The following is a 15,455-nucleotide window of genomic DNA, read 5'->3' as shown; positions in this document are numbered from 1 at the left end:
CAATTCCAAATAAAAAGAGGAAAGGATCGAATGGTGTCGTAAATGAGACTTGTTGCTATTGTGGAAGGCAACACGGTAATACGCCTTGTAGAATGCATACTAGAGCCTGTTTTTGATGTAGACAACGGGGACATTTAATGAGGGATTGTCCGCAACAGCAGTAGTTGCAGCAGCCGCAAGCAAGACAACGACCGCAACAAGGTGCACCGCAAGGGAACTCGCAACCGCCACCATCTCAAGGACGGATTTACGCTATTACGCAAGAAGATGCGGAGAAGTCTAAGACCGTGGTAAAAGGTATGGTCTTTATTAATGATTGTGCCGCGCATGCCCTATTTGAAACTAGTGCTACCCATTCATTTATATCTAAGCAATTTATGAATTTAGTTGGGATAGAAGCTAGACCTCTTAAAGTAGTGGTCAAGGTTTCCACGCCACTAAAGAAAGAAATTATGACTACTTTAGTGTGCAAGGAATGTAAGATTTGTCTAGGCGGTCAAGAAGGAAGGGTAGACCTAATCATTTTAGATATGTATGACTTTGACATTATAGTTGGGATGAATTAGCTCCAACAACAACGAGCCAAAGTAGATTGCTATCAGAAAGCGATCTACTTTAATCCTCCAGAATGCTTGAGTTATATGCTTGAGTTATTAGTTTGTCGGAAACGAAGGTGGATGTACGACACTCATAATTTCGGCAATAGAAGCAATTGAACTCCTTAATGATGGGTGCCAAGGGTATATGGCGTAGTAGAGGATACGTCAAAAGAAGAGCCTAAGTTGGAGGATATTTGTATAGTACGAGACTTTCCCGATGTGTTTCCAAAGGACTTGTCGGGTTTACCTCCAGAGAGAGAGATAGAGTTTACTATTGAGTTAACTCCGAATACGGAACCAATTTCTCGACCTCCGTATAGAATGGCCCAATTAGAATTAAAGGAGTTAAAGGTACAATTACAAGAATTGCTTGATAAAGGCTTCATTCGGCCTAGTACATCGCTATGGGGTGTACTGGTACTGTTTGTGAAAAAGAAGGACGAGTCATTGCGCCTTAACATCGATTTGCGACAGTTAAACCAAGGACCATAAAAAATAAGTACCCTTTATCAAGAATTGATGATTTGTTTGATCAATTTCAGGGGACCTCGGTATTTTCTAAGATTGATTTAAGGTCCGGGTACCATCGGTAAGAATCAAATAGGAGGATATGCCGAAGACAGCCTTCCAAACTTGTTATAGTCATTATGAATTTACGGTATGCCATTTGAAATGAATGCGTCGGCAGCTTTTATGGATTTAATGAGCTGGGTATTCAAGGTATTCGTTGATCATTTTATTATAGTATTCATTGACGACATATTGGTGTACTTGAAGGACGAAGAGGAACATGCCCGGCATTTGCAAATAGCCTTACAAACACTTCGAGAACACAAACTTTATGCTAAATTAAGTAAGTGTGAGTTTTGGCTAAGTCGCATGATATTCCTAGGCCACGTAGTGTCGGACGAAGGTATATTGGTTGACCCAACCAAAGTGGAAGTAGCGATAAGTCGGCCAAGGCCGACGACGGTTATAAAAGTCCGTAGCTTTTTGGGATTGGCGGGATATTATCGAAGATTTGTGGAGAAATTTTCCAATATTGCTGTCCCTTTGAAATGATTAATGAAGAAGGATATTAAGTTTGAGCGGATGGAGAAATGTGAGCGAAGCTTCCAAGAACTCAAGTGGAAATTAACAACTGCTCCTATTTTAACAATTCCATCCGGAACAGGTGGATTCGTGGTATATAGTGACGTTTCACATAAAGGACTACGATGTGTCTTTATGCAGCATGGTAGGATAGTAGCTTATGCATCGAGACAGCTCAAGCCATATGAGCTCAATTATCCAATCCACGATTTGAAATTTGCAACTATTATTTTTGCCCTAAAAATCCGGAGACACTATCTGTATGGAGAAAGATTTAAGATATATACGGACCACTAAAGTCTCAAATATTTATTCTCACAAAAAGAGTTGAATATGCGATAACGAGGATGGATGGAATTGCTCAAGGATTACGACTGCAATATCATTTATTGTCATGGAAAGGCGAACAAGGTCGCTGATGCCTTGAGCCATAAATCCGTTGTCACAAACATAATGGTGCACGAATGGGCATTACTTGCTGAAGTTCGAGATTCAAAATTCAAGTTCGAAGAAAGGGAAGGAAATTTATGTAGCTTATTCGCTACGTTGCGAATTGAATTACGCATACGACGTAAGATCAAGTCGTCACGCTTATCAGATGCATGAGTTATTAAAAACTAGGAAAAGGGTTGAAGAAGGGAAGGAACCCGAGTTCAAAGTAGCTGAAGACGGAACACTTATGTTTCGTAGACGACTATGCGTGCCTAATAATGATAAACTTAAGGAGGAGATTCTTTCTGAAGCACATCGTAGTCACTACAGTATCCACCCAAGAAGCACTAAAATATATCGAAATCTCCGACAGCATTATTGGTAAAGCAAGATGAAGACAGATGTCGCTAAATTTGTGGCTAAATGTTTAACATGTCAGCAAGTAAAATCCCAGCACCGTAAACCATGAGGATTATTATAGCCACTTGAAATACGGGAGTGGAAATGGGAACATGTCACAATGGATTTTATCGTAGGGTTGCCAAGAACGCAAAGGGGAAACGACTCAATATGGGTAATCGTGGATCGATTGAAGAAGTCGGCCCATTTCTTGCCGGTGCGGAAGAATTATTTGTTAGAAAAATATGTGGATTTATATGTGAAGCGGATAGTTCGTTTACATGGGATCCCAGTCACAATAACATCGGATCGTGATTCTAGGTTTACCGCCACTTTTTAGCGAAGTCTCCAAGCGGCATTGGGAACTAAACTTTAGTTTAGTATATCTTCTTATCTGTAAAGTGACGGTCAAATAGAAAGGACTATTCGGACATGTTGCGAGCAAACATCAAAGATTTCAAAGGAAATTGGGATGAATGCCTTCATTTAGCGGAATTTTCCTATAACAATATTCCTATAACAATAGCTACCAACAAAGTATAGGAATGGCTCCCTTTGAGGCATTATATAGAAAGGCTTGCGGGACTCTAGTTTGTTGGGATGAAAAAGGGGAAAAGAAGCTTTGAGGCCTAGAACTAGTACAACTAACCACCGAAGCCATACGGATCATTAGGAGTCGCCTATGGATAGTTCAAAGTCGCCAAAAGAGTTATGCGGATAAGCGGCGCAAACCATTAGAATTTCAAGTAGGCGACTATGTCTTCCTCAAAGTATCGCCTGTGAAAGGTGTGTCTCGCTACATTAGGAAAGGTGAATTGAGTCCGAGATACGTAGGACTGTTTGAAATCCTAGAAAGGATCGAGGAAATGGCATACAGATCGGCGTTGCCACCATGACTTGCTAATGTACTAACGTATTTCACATCTCAATGTTAAGAAGATATGAACCCGATCCGACACATGTGCTTGATTATGAAATAATTGAGGTTGACGGTAGAACAACATATGTTGAAAAGCCGGTGCGGATCGTGGATAGAAAGGAGCAAGTCTTACGAAATAAGACCATTCCTCCGGTAAAGGTTTTATGGCGGTATCACTGTTTAGAAGAAGCAGTATGGGAAAGTGAGGAAGAAATGAGACGAGAGTATCCACATTTATTCCAATGACTAGATATTTCGTAGAATTTTGAGAACAAAATTTTTATAAGAGGGGGAGAGTTGTGATACCCCAATTTTAGGGTCCCTCTAAGTAATGACCACGAACGAGCTACGATAGACGCTGTGGACACTCAAGAATAGAGCTAGTTCACCAATCGTGAGAAAACCGCCTACGAGCAAGACAAGATTGGTTTTAGTGTTCGGATATTATTGTTTACGAGTGACTATAATTTAGTATCATCCGGTTGAGGCGTGAATTTTACGGTAATCTCAATCGAGTACGAGACTTAATATGGATCGATCTCGTTAAACACGCATCGACTACGAATCAATCTTGACAAGTTCTATACTAGACTAAGGATTGGCTTGTGAATTGACTGCGAGAGTTTTCTCGATGCACAAATAAATTGATCCTAAGCTCGCCTAAGGCAGTATATCTTTAGAACCTCGTATTCGGACACGTGCCGGCGTGGACTGATCACCCTAGTTGTGCAATATGTCATGTGGGATTAGGAGCCGAGGCAAGCCAATCCCGCATCAATGGTAAATTGGTCATGAAAGGTTACCTCGATTGTGTTCCGATTGGGCATTCGGTTCAAAAATGGGTGGTTCCAACTCTAAATCAAACCAGATGTGAAAATGCTCATCTTCAATGATAAGGGGACACACCTAGTACATGCCGGACTACACGTCTAGCCTTGTTCCTCGGTGCATCCGACTATGCCCTGTGATGCCCCGGTCGAGCCTCCGTCATAGATCGCTTGAGAATCGGCCATAATCGAAAGTCCGGAAGCTTGATCCAACCTTTGACATGAGAAAACATTTATGAGTTACAATGAAACTATATAGGTTTTCCCTTTGATGACAAGTGGCACCTAGGGTGTCACACCCCGGGTCCCGACCAGGCACGTGAGCATCCCTCGCTACACTAAAAGTACGCTTGCTCGTAAGCTAACCCAGGATCTCGACGGCGTTGGAACGAGCTAGAACAAATGATCGGGCGGAAGCACACATCTCCGAACGTACATAAATTATACAAGTGGCATTAGAACAACACAATATGGACATACTTATATTACAATTTACAAGTTGGATACAAAATACGTACTTAATACAACAACGATACCTAAACGTAGTTATGACGAGAAAGTAAGTACTAAAAGACGGACCCAAGGACAGATCGGTAGACATCACAACCTTCGACTTCCTACATCAAAAGTAGACCTCAAGCACTGCATACTAATACATATAAACGAATACGGAAGGAACATAGGCCAAAGACTGGGGTAGGGTCAATCACTGGAGTCGACGGACTCCTCCACATCCTCATCTAGGTAGATCTCCATGTCAGAAACGGGTACGTTGGCCACCTCCACCTGGTCATCCTCATCCACTATAATAATAACCTCCTCCTCCGGCTCGGGCTAGGGGCTCGGGATCGGGGAAGTCCGACTCGGGGGCGGTTGGATCGGGTGCGGGAGCGGGGCCATCGGGATCTCCTTCTAATGGTCCAAAGAAAGCCTAAGGGGGTAATTCACCGGGCGGTATCTCCGAGGGTTTAAATGGACCAAAACACCATTGTTTTCCTCAACATACCAAGTCTCGAACCAATGGGGCACCCTATGTACCCCTCCCTCGTCATCCCATACAGTGCTACCATACCGCATCCAGGTCTTTTTTTTGTCCTACGGGAAGTTAATCACATGGGTATCTATGTCCTTGGGTAGTCCAAAATATCGTACCGGCATCTTCGGGGTGTAGGATCCGAAAGTTTACCCCACGGGGCAAGATAAACAATTCGGGTAAGTTGAACTACCCCTAGTCTAGTTTACAGGCACCACAAAACATTGGCAATAAACAAACATGTGAAAAGAATTTTGAGCGATAAATCCAATAAACCAAAATAAGAATCAATCAAATTGACATAGACCAGCCACAACCGGGAAAATCCACATCGGAGGTAAATCGCAGGTGGAATAGACACGGGGTAGAGCATGGTAGTAATCAAAACGACCGAACAAACGGCGACAAACTCGATTGCTAGTCGTCTTTTGGTAACTTTTCCATTTATTAGACTTGGGATCCCAACAAGCTAATCTCTTTAGCGGGTCTCGATGACATCCGTCTACGGGCATACTGTCCTCATCTACTCGTATATTGGTTCAACAGAGGCCCTAGACCTTCTTATGTACTCTAATCACCACCTCGAGCCTCCACTAGCCATTAACAAAATTTCACTTGATTAAAAGGGACAACCTCGCCCTTGATACGATTTTCGATCACTTTCTTGATCGATCACCGGGTGACTATTGAAACAGTCCAATTCACCCCGACAATCAGTATTTCACTTCAAACAACATTTGATAACTCAAGATCTCAAGCGACTGGGTATGTCATTATTCAAGTCTCAATCGTTTAACCACATTTCAAAGCATTCTCCAACCCGACATAGTTGGCCCAACATACCATGCACAAATAATGCCATAAAAACATGTATAAACTCATTTTCTTGCGAAATCAAGCACAAGGCAAACTAAGTATGTGTTATCCATGCAAGGACCGAACCTACACAACCATAGGGCAACAATTTCATACTCGTTTAAGGCGAAACCTCACGCCATCAGCAAGCAATTATGAACACAACTCAAGATAATAAGCGATATCTACCACTTTACACTACGAGATCACTCAACTCATGCACTTTAGCTTCCTAGCAAACTAGTTAAGGATTAGAACGACTTACTTAGGCCTCTAAGCGACTCAAAAACACCACTCAAGGTCAGCAAATTCACCGCACCGCTCACGAACTCTAACCGGCAGAAACCGGCCGCCTACGTACCTTACGGTCTCGGACATCTTTAGGGAGCTACCGAGATCACATACACACAAGGGTAGCTCTGCTTGAAAGAGGGCTCCTAGAAGAAGAAAATGGCAGTGGTTTAAGGTCAAAAAGACATCGGACGAGGGAGATATACCCATTCAAAGATGGCGGCACGGCGACCGGCGTGGTGGCGAGTGAGCGTGAGAGTGGGAGGCCGAGAGGGAGAGAGAGAGAGAGATGAAGAGAGTGAGTGAATGAGAGAGTGGAGAGTTCAAATGAAGAGAAGAAAGAGAAGGTGGGGTGTTTGGCTAGTAGAGATTATGGATATGATGGGAGTAAGTGGCCCACTTTGTACTTGTGAAGGATAGTTGACAAGAGATGGTGATGGTTGTCAATCAAGTCTATCAATGTCTTGTCTTCTTTCTCTTCAATTTGGGCTAACCAAGGGGGAGTTCAATGTCCATCTCGCCCTTCCCAAGTCCAAATGGGTGTAAGAAATCTCAAGGGCAAAAAGGTCATTTTCCCCATGCGGTCCAATTTCCACTTTCTAATTCTTATGGAGCGCTATCCAATCTTTATTGTCTTCGATGAGATGTCATCCAATTTATTAGTATTGGAATCCTCAAATGTCTGGTCTCTTGTTTCAAAGTCTACTTCACGCTCAAAATTGACCGATTAAAAATTAAGTACATCTCGGACTAACGGACGGCTCTTAGGAGTTACGTGTATCGACCCCCGATTTATGTCACGTTTAAGAATTATTTGAACCATGGCGACCCTGGTTGTCATGTAATTCTTAGGGTAATTGTCGATCCCAGATGGACGCGATCGTCAGAAATCAGCTTAGGGTCATTTGCAAATCGCGTTATGGTCCAGCGGTATCACTCGCGATCTAATTGCATAACACTAGCAAATTGTTCTGATACTGATCTTAGATCGGCAAGTGATGGTTCAAAATATACCCTCGACAATCCTTATGGTCGTGGTGCTAGTCCGCGGTCAAGTTCTTTAGTCGACGTACTTAAATCCTAATCAGCCATTCCCCTTTAGTCGATCGACTCTAGAGAGATCAATTCTGAGCGAGATTACTGAAATACATCGATACTCATTTTATTCATTCATAGACTTCGAAATGGGGTCGGAATTCAGAATGTCACAATTCTTCCCCCTTACAGAAATTTCGTCCTCGAAATTTACAAGACTTTAACTACTCAAACAGATAGGGGTATTGACGCCTCATCGCTTCCTCACTCTCCCGGGTAGCTCCTTTCGTTCCGTGGTGCTCCCATATCACCTTTACTAGTGAGATCGTTTTATTCCTTAGGACTTGCTCCTTCTTGTTCTCTATTTTGACTAGTCTTTCCACATACGTCACTCGGTCGTCCACTTCTATAACTTCATAGTCCAATACATGAGTTGGGTCCGGTTCGTACTTTCTCAGCATTGACACATGAAAGATGTTGTGGACCTGGGATAGGTTTGGCGGCAAGGCAAGTCGATAGGCCAAGGTTCCAATTCGCTCTAGTATCTCAAAAGGACCCACATATCTCGGGCTCAACTTTCCTTTCTTTCCAAACCGAGATAGTCCTCGCATCGGCGATACTTTAAGGAAGACATAGTCTCCCACTTGGAATTCCAAAGGTCTGCGCCGCTTGTCGGCGTAGCTTTTCCGGCGGCTTTGAGCGATCTTAAGCCTTTCCCTAATGACCTTCACTGCCTCAACAGACTGTTCTACTAACTCCGGGCCCGTTATGCTTCTCTCGCCAACCTCATCCCAACATATCGAGGTTTCGCAAGCTCTGCCATATAGTGCTTTAAACGGTGCCATTCCGATGCTCTGTTGATAGCTGTTATTATAGGCGAACTCCACCAAGTGCAACCGTTCTTCCCAACCTCCTTTGAAATCTATGACATATGCTTGTAGCATATCTTCCAATATCCGAATCGTCCTCTCAGATTGCCTATCCGTCCGAGGGTGGTAAGCGGTACAAGATTGCAGTTTCGTCTCCATTGCCTCCTATAGGCTTTTCCAAAGTGACGCGGTGAACTTGGGGTCTCTATCCAACGTAATCGTCACGGGAACTCCATACAATCGGACTATCTGCCGCATATACAACTCGGCGCATCTGTCCATGGCGAAATTCTTTCGCACCGCCAGGAAATGTGCAGATTTGGTCAACCTGTCCACTATAAACCAAATAGAGTCATCACCCCTTTGACTCCTTGGCAAGCCCATCACGAAATTCGTCGTGACATGTTCCCATTTCCATTCGGGAATCTCTAAGGGTTGTAGCATTCCACCGGGCTTACAATGTTGTGTCTTTACTTGCCGACACGTTAAGCATTTGGCTACATGCCTCGCTACATCGACCTTCATCCCGTTCCACCAATAATGTTGTCGCAGATTCTGGTACATCTTCATACTACCAGGGTGGATACCGTAGTTACTCCTATGGGCCTCTGACAAAATCTTTTCCTTAAGTTCCCCGTCATTGGGCACGCATAGTCGTCCTCCGAACTTAAATATTCCATCCTCAGAAACTCGGAATTCTGGTCTCCTTTTATCCGCCTTCGTTTCCACTATCTTCCGAAGGTTAGTGCCCGCGGATTGTAAAACCTTGGTTCCGTCCTGAATTTTTGGCTCGACTCTCAACGTCACCACCAAACTAGATAGCTAACCGACTTTAAATTTAAACTTAGAATCTCTCAAATCCTCCAAAAGCGTCCATCCCTTAACTAACAAAAGCGCGACGCTTGATTTCCTACTCAGGGCATCTGCCACCTTATTCGCCCTTCTAGGGTGGTATAGAATCTCACAATCGTAATCCTTTAGTAGTTCTATCCATCTACGCTACCTCATGTTTAATTCCTTCCGGGAAAACAAGTACTTTGAGCTTTGGTGGTCCGTGTAAATTTGGAACCTTTCACCACACAAATAATGCCTCCAAATCTTCAACGCAAAAACGATGGCTGCTAACTCTAAGTTATGCGTTGGATAGTTCATCTCATGAGGTCTCAATTGTCGCGAGGCGTATGCAACTACCTTCCAGTGTTGCATTAGCACACAACCTAATCCTTTCAGAGACGCATCGCTGTATATCTCGTAGCCTCCAAATCCGAAGGAATGGTTAAAATAGGTGCAGTTGTCAATCCGTGTTTCAATTCTTGAAAACTCCTCTCGCATTTATTTGTCCATTCGAACTTAGTCTCCTTCTTGGTCAATCTTGTCAACGGAACTACTATCGACGAGAATTTCTCCACAAACCTTCGATAATAACCAGCTAATCCCAAGAAACTTCTTACTTCGATTGTTGACGTGGGCCTTGGCCAATTCATGACCGCCTCAATCTTAGCGGGGTCAACGGAAATTCCTCCTCCGGAAACTATGTGTCCAAGAAATGCTACCTTTTCCAACCAAAACTCTCACTTGCTGAACTTAGTATATAGTGAGTGACCCCTCAGAGTCCGTAGCACAATCCTTAAGTGCACTTCATGATCCTCTTTACTCCTCGAATAGATCAAAATGTCGTTAATGAACAGGATGACAAACCGATCTAAATATTCCTTAAACACACGATGCATCAAGTCCATGAATGCAGCAGGGGCATTGGTTAATCCAAAAGGCATAACCGTGAACTCGTAATATCCATACCTTATCCTAAAGGCGCTCTTAGGGATATCCTCCCTTTTTATCCTTAATTGGTGATACCCCGTCCTCAAATCGATCTTCGAAAAGACCGACGTGCCTTGCAACCGATCGAATAGATCATCAATCCTTGGTAGTGGGTACTTATTCTTAATAGTCACCTAGTTTAATTGCCTATAATCGATACACAATCTCAATGATCCATCCTTCTTTCTTACGAACAACACCGGTACTCCCCAAGGTGACGCACTTGGATGTGTAAATCCTTTGTCTAACAACTCGTGCATCCGCACCTTTAATTCTTTTAGCTCAGATATTGACATCCTATACGGGGCCTTCGAGATCGGTTCCACCCCATTAATCAACTCGATAGAAAATTCCTTTTCTCTTTCAGGTGGTAAACCTAGTAGGTCTTGGGGAAAAACATCGGGAAACTCTCGTACAACGGGTATATCCTCAAACTTTGGCTCTTCTATTGTCGAATCCATAACAACCGCCAGATAAGCTTCACAACCTTCATCAATTAGCTTTGTCACTTCCAATGACGATACTAAAGGGATCGAAGTTCCTCCTCGACTCCCTACAAACTTGAACCTAGGACGACCAATTGGATTAAATTGAATCGTCCTACTACCACGATCAACCACAGCTCCTAGCTTTCCTAGCCAATCCATTCCAATTATCACATCGAGATCATACATTGGAAGTACAGCCAAATCTATTTTGTCCTCTCTACCATTAATCACTATCTTGCAGTTTGTACACCCTAGTATAACCGACACACATCCCTTAAAGGCGTTACCACATGCAAAACTACTTCTAATGGCCTTAAACTTAAGCCAACCAATTCAGCAAACCGGGTAGAAATAAACGAATTTGAAGCTCCAGGGTCAAACAAGGCATACGCAGCGTGATCATATAGAGAGACCGTGCCTGTGACCATGCCGGGCGTGTTCTCGGCATCCTTCCTCGTCACCGTATAAATCCTTCCTTGCGCCGGCGGTCTGTTCACATTTGCTTGCGACGCAGCTCCCATTTACAGCCCCCATTGAGGCCTCAATCCTTGGGGTTGATTCCCTAGGGCTCTGTCCGGACAATTCTTCATTTGATGGCCTTGTTGACAACACTTGAAACAAGCACGATCCGGAACGGGCACGGTTCACTCCCATGCCTTCTCCCGCATATGCGACAACTCCAATTACTCTGATGGGTGGGCTTTCCAATGTTCCTTCTCACCGGAGGGACAAATCGGCCGTTGTTCGCCATTCGTCCCTTGCCTTGGTTCCGATTGTCCCTAGGTGGGTTAAACCGTTGCACAGGAGTAAACCTTCTTCTGTCTCTCATATCTTGCTCAATCATCCGACCTCGAACATACATCTCTTCATAGGTGTTCGGATTCAAAGCTATCAACCGGCTACGAAGCTCTGGTTGTAACCCATCCCGAAACCTCATAGCCTTATCTTCCGGGTTCTCAACCATCCTCGGGGCATACATAGCCAACCTTGTGAATTTTGCCTCATATTACTCTATCGTCATGTTCCCTTGACGGAGATCCCGAAACTCTCTCATTTTGCGTTCTCGAGCAACCACAGAGAAATACTTATTGTTAAACACTTGGGCAAAGGCAGCCCACATCTGTTCCACACCTTCCGAGAACACTATGCTACTCGTGGCCATCCACCAATCATAAGCCGTATCTTGCAGGTGATATGTTGCCGGGGTTACCTTTTCAGCCTCGCATCTTGTTGTAGGCTAGTGAATTCACCTAGAGGGGGGTGAATAGGTAATAATGTGTGATTTTAAGATTTTATTGCGGAATTCAAGTCACACGGTATAAAACAAAAATCTCAGATGCTCAAGCAATTCAATTGATGCTAGAAATGCAATAGGATCGATGCGTATTGTCCGTGTGCGGTTTAGCTATCACAAAGTATTTAGAATTATCAGAGTAAGAGATAAGGAAAACTGCACAAATGGATTATAGTGGTTCGGCTTTGGTTAAGCTTACGTCCACTTCTTCGGCTGACAACCAATCGGCTAGATTCCACTATTAATCTGTTCGGAGGTTACGGATCGGTGATCTCCTTGATACGCAGGACTTCACACCTAGCGTTCAACACTCTTGTGTACACCTCCTCACAATTACAATGGATGGATCAAGAAGTGTGTTTAAAATGGAGTACACTCTATCTAGGAATTATGAACACTTTTCCCTCTTTACGCCGATCTCTTTTCCCTTCGTCTTCGAGATGTCTTTTATACTCTTCCGCCTCCAATCTAGCCGTTGCAAGGCATCCAGAAGAGATCTTTCCAAATCTACCCTTTTGGACGAGATGTTTGCAAAAAGAAGATCTTTTAGCCGTTGGGGATCGCCAAAGCAAAGTCTTCCCCGTTTGGATCAAATCACCCATACAATTATGATCCCGAGTTTCCATAGATGGTTTTTTCCATTTAGAAAATCTTGATTTGTCTCATTGATTCCGCATCCTTGATTGATCTTAGTCACTGAAAATCTACAAGAATGATCCAGCTCGATGGCGTCCGTTGATATGTATCAATTAAGCTTAATTTGTATTCCTCTTGAAATTCTGATTACTGCTAGCGAAGTACTTCTCTCAAAGCTTGAGCGTCATTCCTACATCCGAGCTATCCCCACTCAACGTCCGAGCTCGAACCAGCATCCGAGACTCTCAGAAACAACATCCGAGCCAAATCCTTTTGCTAGATTCATTCCCGTGCATCCCCGCACCAAAGGATAATATGTAAAACAAGTAAATCACAGCATTATCTCAAAATACAAGAGTACTAGGATTGTTTTGTCAACTTCAAAATCGTCTAGGGATTTTTTCTCAACAAGTACAACCTACAACCCTAAAACACTTCTCCATTTCAGCGATCCACCTAGATGCCAACTCTAGGTCACCTTTCCCGTTAAATCTGGATGGTTCAATTTGAGGAACCTCTCGATCGCCTAACCCGGATCCCGAGCTTGCATTTCCCGACTAGGCACGTTTTCGCCCACATGACCTAGATTATTTCCTTGATTCCCCAGTGCGGCGTGAACAAGCAACTGCGGTCCGGGCAGCCTGGGCCGCAGTAATGACCCTTTCCTCGGCTTGACTTGATGTCGAGGCGGCTCTTTCCCGGGCCTGCCTGTTTAGTAACTCTCCAATTTGCTCCAAAGCTCTAAGTACACCATCCACTCTTGGATCTTCCACCCGTGGTGCACTCAAGCTAGACGCTCCTCGGGTTCCTCTACTACGGTTACTCATTGTTAGACACACGGGGTTCCTGGGCAACTATAATTCCAGTTAGGAATTAGATATCTAAGCCAACTCGTCGAGGCTAAGCCAACTAGCTACCCAACTAAGCAATTAGAACAACGACGGACCAACAGGCAGCATATATTCAAACTCAAACACACACCACATTAACTAGTTCTTTGCATACCAAGCAACCAATTAGCAATTCATCGAATTTCGATTCATACCTCCGGTCCCGCCGCATCTGCAGCTTAGCAATATCACTCAAACAGTTGAACTTCGGTCACACAATTGAATCATGCCACTGTTCGGTACAACCAACGTAATGCCAAACACACACGCCAATTCGAATGCCATGCACTACGCGCCTATGACACCTATTCACCTAAGGGTCTCGGTCTCTATCGTTCTAATATCGGTCCACCTTATTACTCCAAGCTTCAACCTCATGGATCGAACCGACCTCGCTCTGATACCATTCTAACCAAGATGTCACACCCCGGGTCCCGACCGGGCACGTGAGCATCTCTCGCTACACTAAAAGTACGCTCGTTCGCAAGCTAACCCAGGATCTCGACGGCGTTGGAACGAGCTAGAACAAATGATCGGGCGGAAGCACACATCTCCGAATGTACATAAATTATACAATTGGCATTAGAACAACACAATATAAATATACTTATATTAAAATTTACAAGTTGGATACAAAATACGTACTTAATACAACAACGATATGTAAATGTAGTTCTCACGAGAAAGTAAGTACTGAAAGACAGACCCAAGGATAGGATGGTAGACATCACGGCCTTCGACTTTCTACATCAAAAGTGAACCTCAAGGACTGCATACTAATACATATAAACGGATATAGAAGGAATATAGGCTAAAGACCGGGGTAGGGTCAATCACCGGAGTCGACGGACTCTCCGCATCCTCCTCTAGGAAGATCTTCATGTCAGAAACGGGTATGTCGGCCGCCTCCACCAGGTCGTCCTCATCCACTATAATAATAACCTCCTCCTCTGGCTCGGGCTCGGGCTCGGGATTAGGGAAGTCGGGCTTGGGGGTAGTTGGATCGGGTATAGCAGCGGGGCCATCGGGATCTCCCTCTAATGGTCTAGCGAAAGCCCAAGGGGGTAACTCATTGGGCGGTATCTCCGAGGGTTTAAACGGACCAAAACGCCAACCATTTTCCTCAACATACCAGGTCTCGAACTAATGGGGCACCCTATGTACCCCTCCCTCGTCAACCCATACAGTGCTACCGTATCGCATCCAGGTCTTATTTGGTCCTACAGGGAAGTTAATCACATGGGTATCTATGTCCTTGGGTAGTCCAAAACGTCGTGCCGGCATCTTCAGAGTGTGGGATCCGAAAGTTTACCCCACGGGGCAAGATAAACACTTCGGGTAAGTCGAACTACCCCTAGTCCGGTTTACGAGCACCACAAAACATTGGCAATAAACAAATATGTGAAAAGAATTTTGAGCGATAAATCCAATAAACCAAAATAAGAATCAATCAAATTCACATAAACCAGCCACAACTGGGAAAATCCACATCGGAGGTAAATCGCAGGCGAAATATGTTAGAGATATGCCCTAAAGCGACTATGTAATAGTTACATGTTAGGGATTTCAGTTGTATTTTCAATTTCGTATTTAATTAATGGCAAAGACGTATTTATTCATTTGTCCAATTATTTACTTATATGAATAAATTCCATAAGATCGGTTGTGACTGGACCTATTCTTGAGACGTTAAGAATGTGTGTGACGAGTTCACGCTTAAACCGAATCTTTAAAATGTTCTCGATCAATGGATCATTGAATGGATATCAATGATCCCGTTGAGATCGGTGTGTTCTTGACTTCATAATTAAGTATTGGATACTTAAAGGAATGATGAGTCACAAGTCATTGGGTATTGCGATGCCCGTGTTGGAACACAAGTGCTTGTACCGCACAAGTTCACCGAACGTGGCACGCGTTGAACGATTAGCGACATGGAAGCTTTTAGCGTGGTCAATGTCTAATTGTTCATGCT

General features: G+C 43.8%; 1 protein-coding gene across 1 annotated transcript; it reads right to left on the bottom strand.

The window, feature by feature from the left end:
* Window positions 1-8,516: 8,516 nt before the first annotated feature.
* On the bottom strand, window positions 8,517-11,194 carry LOC125315986. The gene is made up of 3 exons (XM_048282623.1): window positions 11,074-11,194; window positions 10,364-10,911; window positions 8,517-9,128 (listed from the first exon to the last, which is right to left on the bottom strand). The coding sequence occupies exons 1-3, from the start codon at window positions 11,192-11,194 to the stop codon at window positions 8,517-8,519; spliced, it is 1,281 nt and encodes a 426-aa protein (XP_048138580.1).
* Window positions 11,195-15,455: the final 4,261 nt, after the last annotated feature.

The sequence above is a fragment of the Rhodamnia argentea genome, chromosome 7, assembly GCF_020921035.1.
Source record: "Rhodamnia argentea isolate NSW1041297 chromosome 7, ASM2092103v1, whole genome shotgun sequence".
NCBI classification, from domain to species: Eukaryota; Viridiplantae; Streptophyta; class Magnoliopsida; order Myrtales; family Myrtaceae; genus Rhodamnia; species Rhodamnia argentea.
The sequence above is the reverse complement of the archived record's forward strand: the minus strand, read 5'-3'. Positions and strand labels throughout refer to the sequence as shown.

Coding starts and splice junctions, on each gene's coding strand:
- LOC125315986 (XM_048282623.1), bottom strand. CDS start 11,194: ATGGGGGCTGTAAATGGGAGCTGCGTCGCAAGCAAATGTGAACAGACC. Junction 10,912..11,073: donor CCGGCATGGTCACAGGCACG/GTCTCTCTATAT, acceptor CGGTTATACTAG/GGTGTACAAACTGCAAGATA. Junction 9,129..10,363: donor GGGGAGTACCGGTGTTGTTC/GTAAGAAAGAAG, acceptor CCAAAAATTCAG/GACGGAACCAAGGTTTTACA.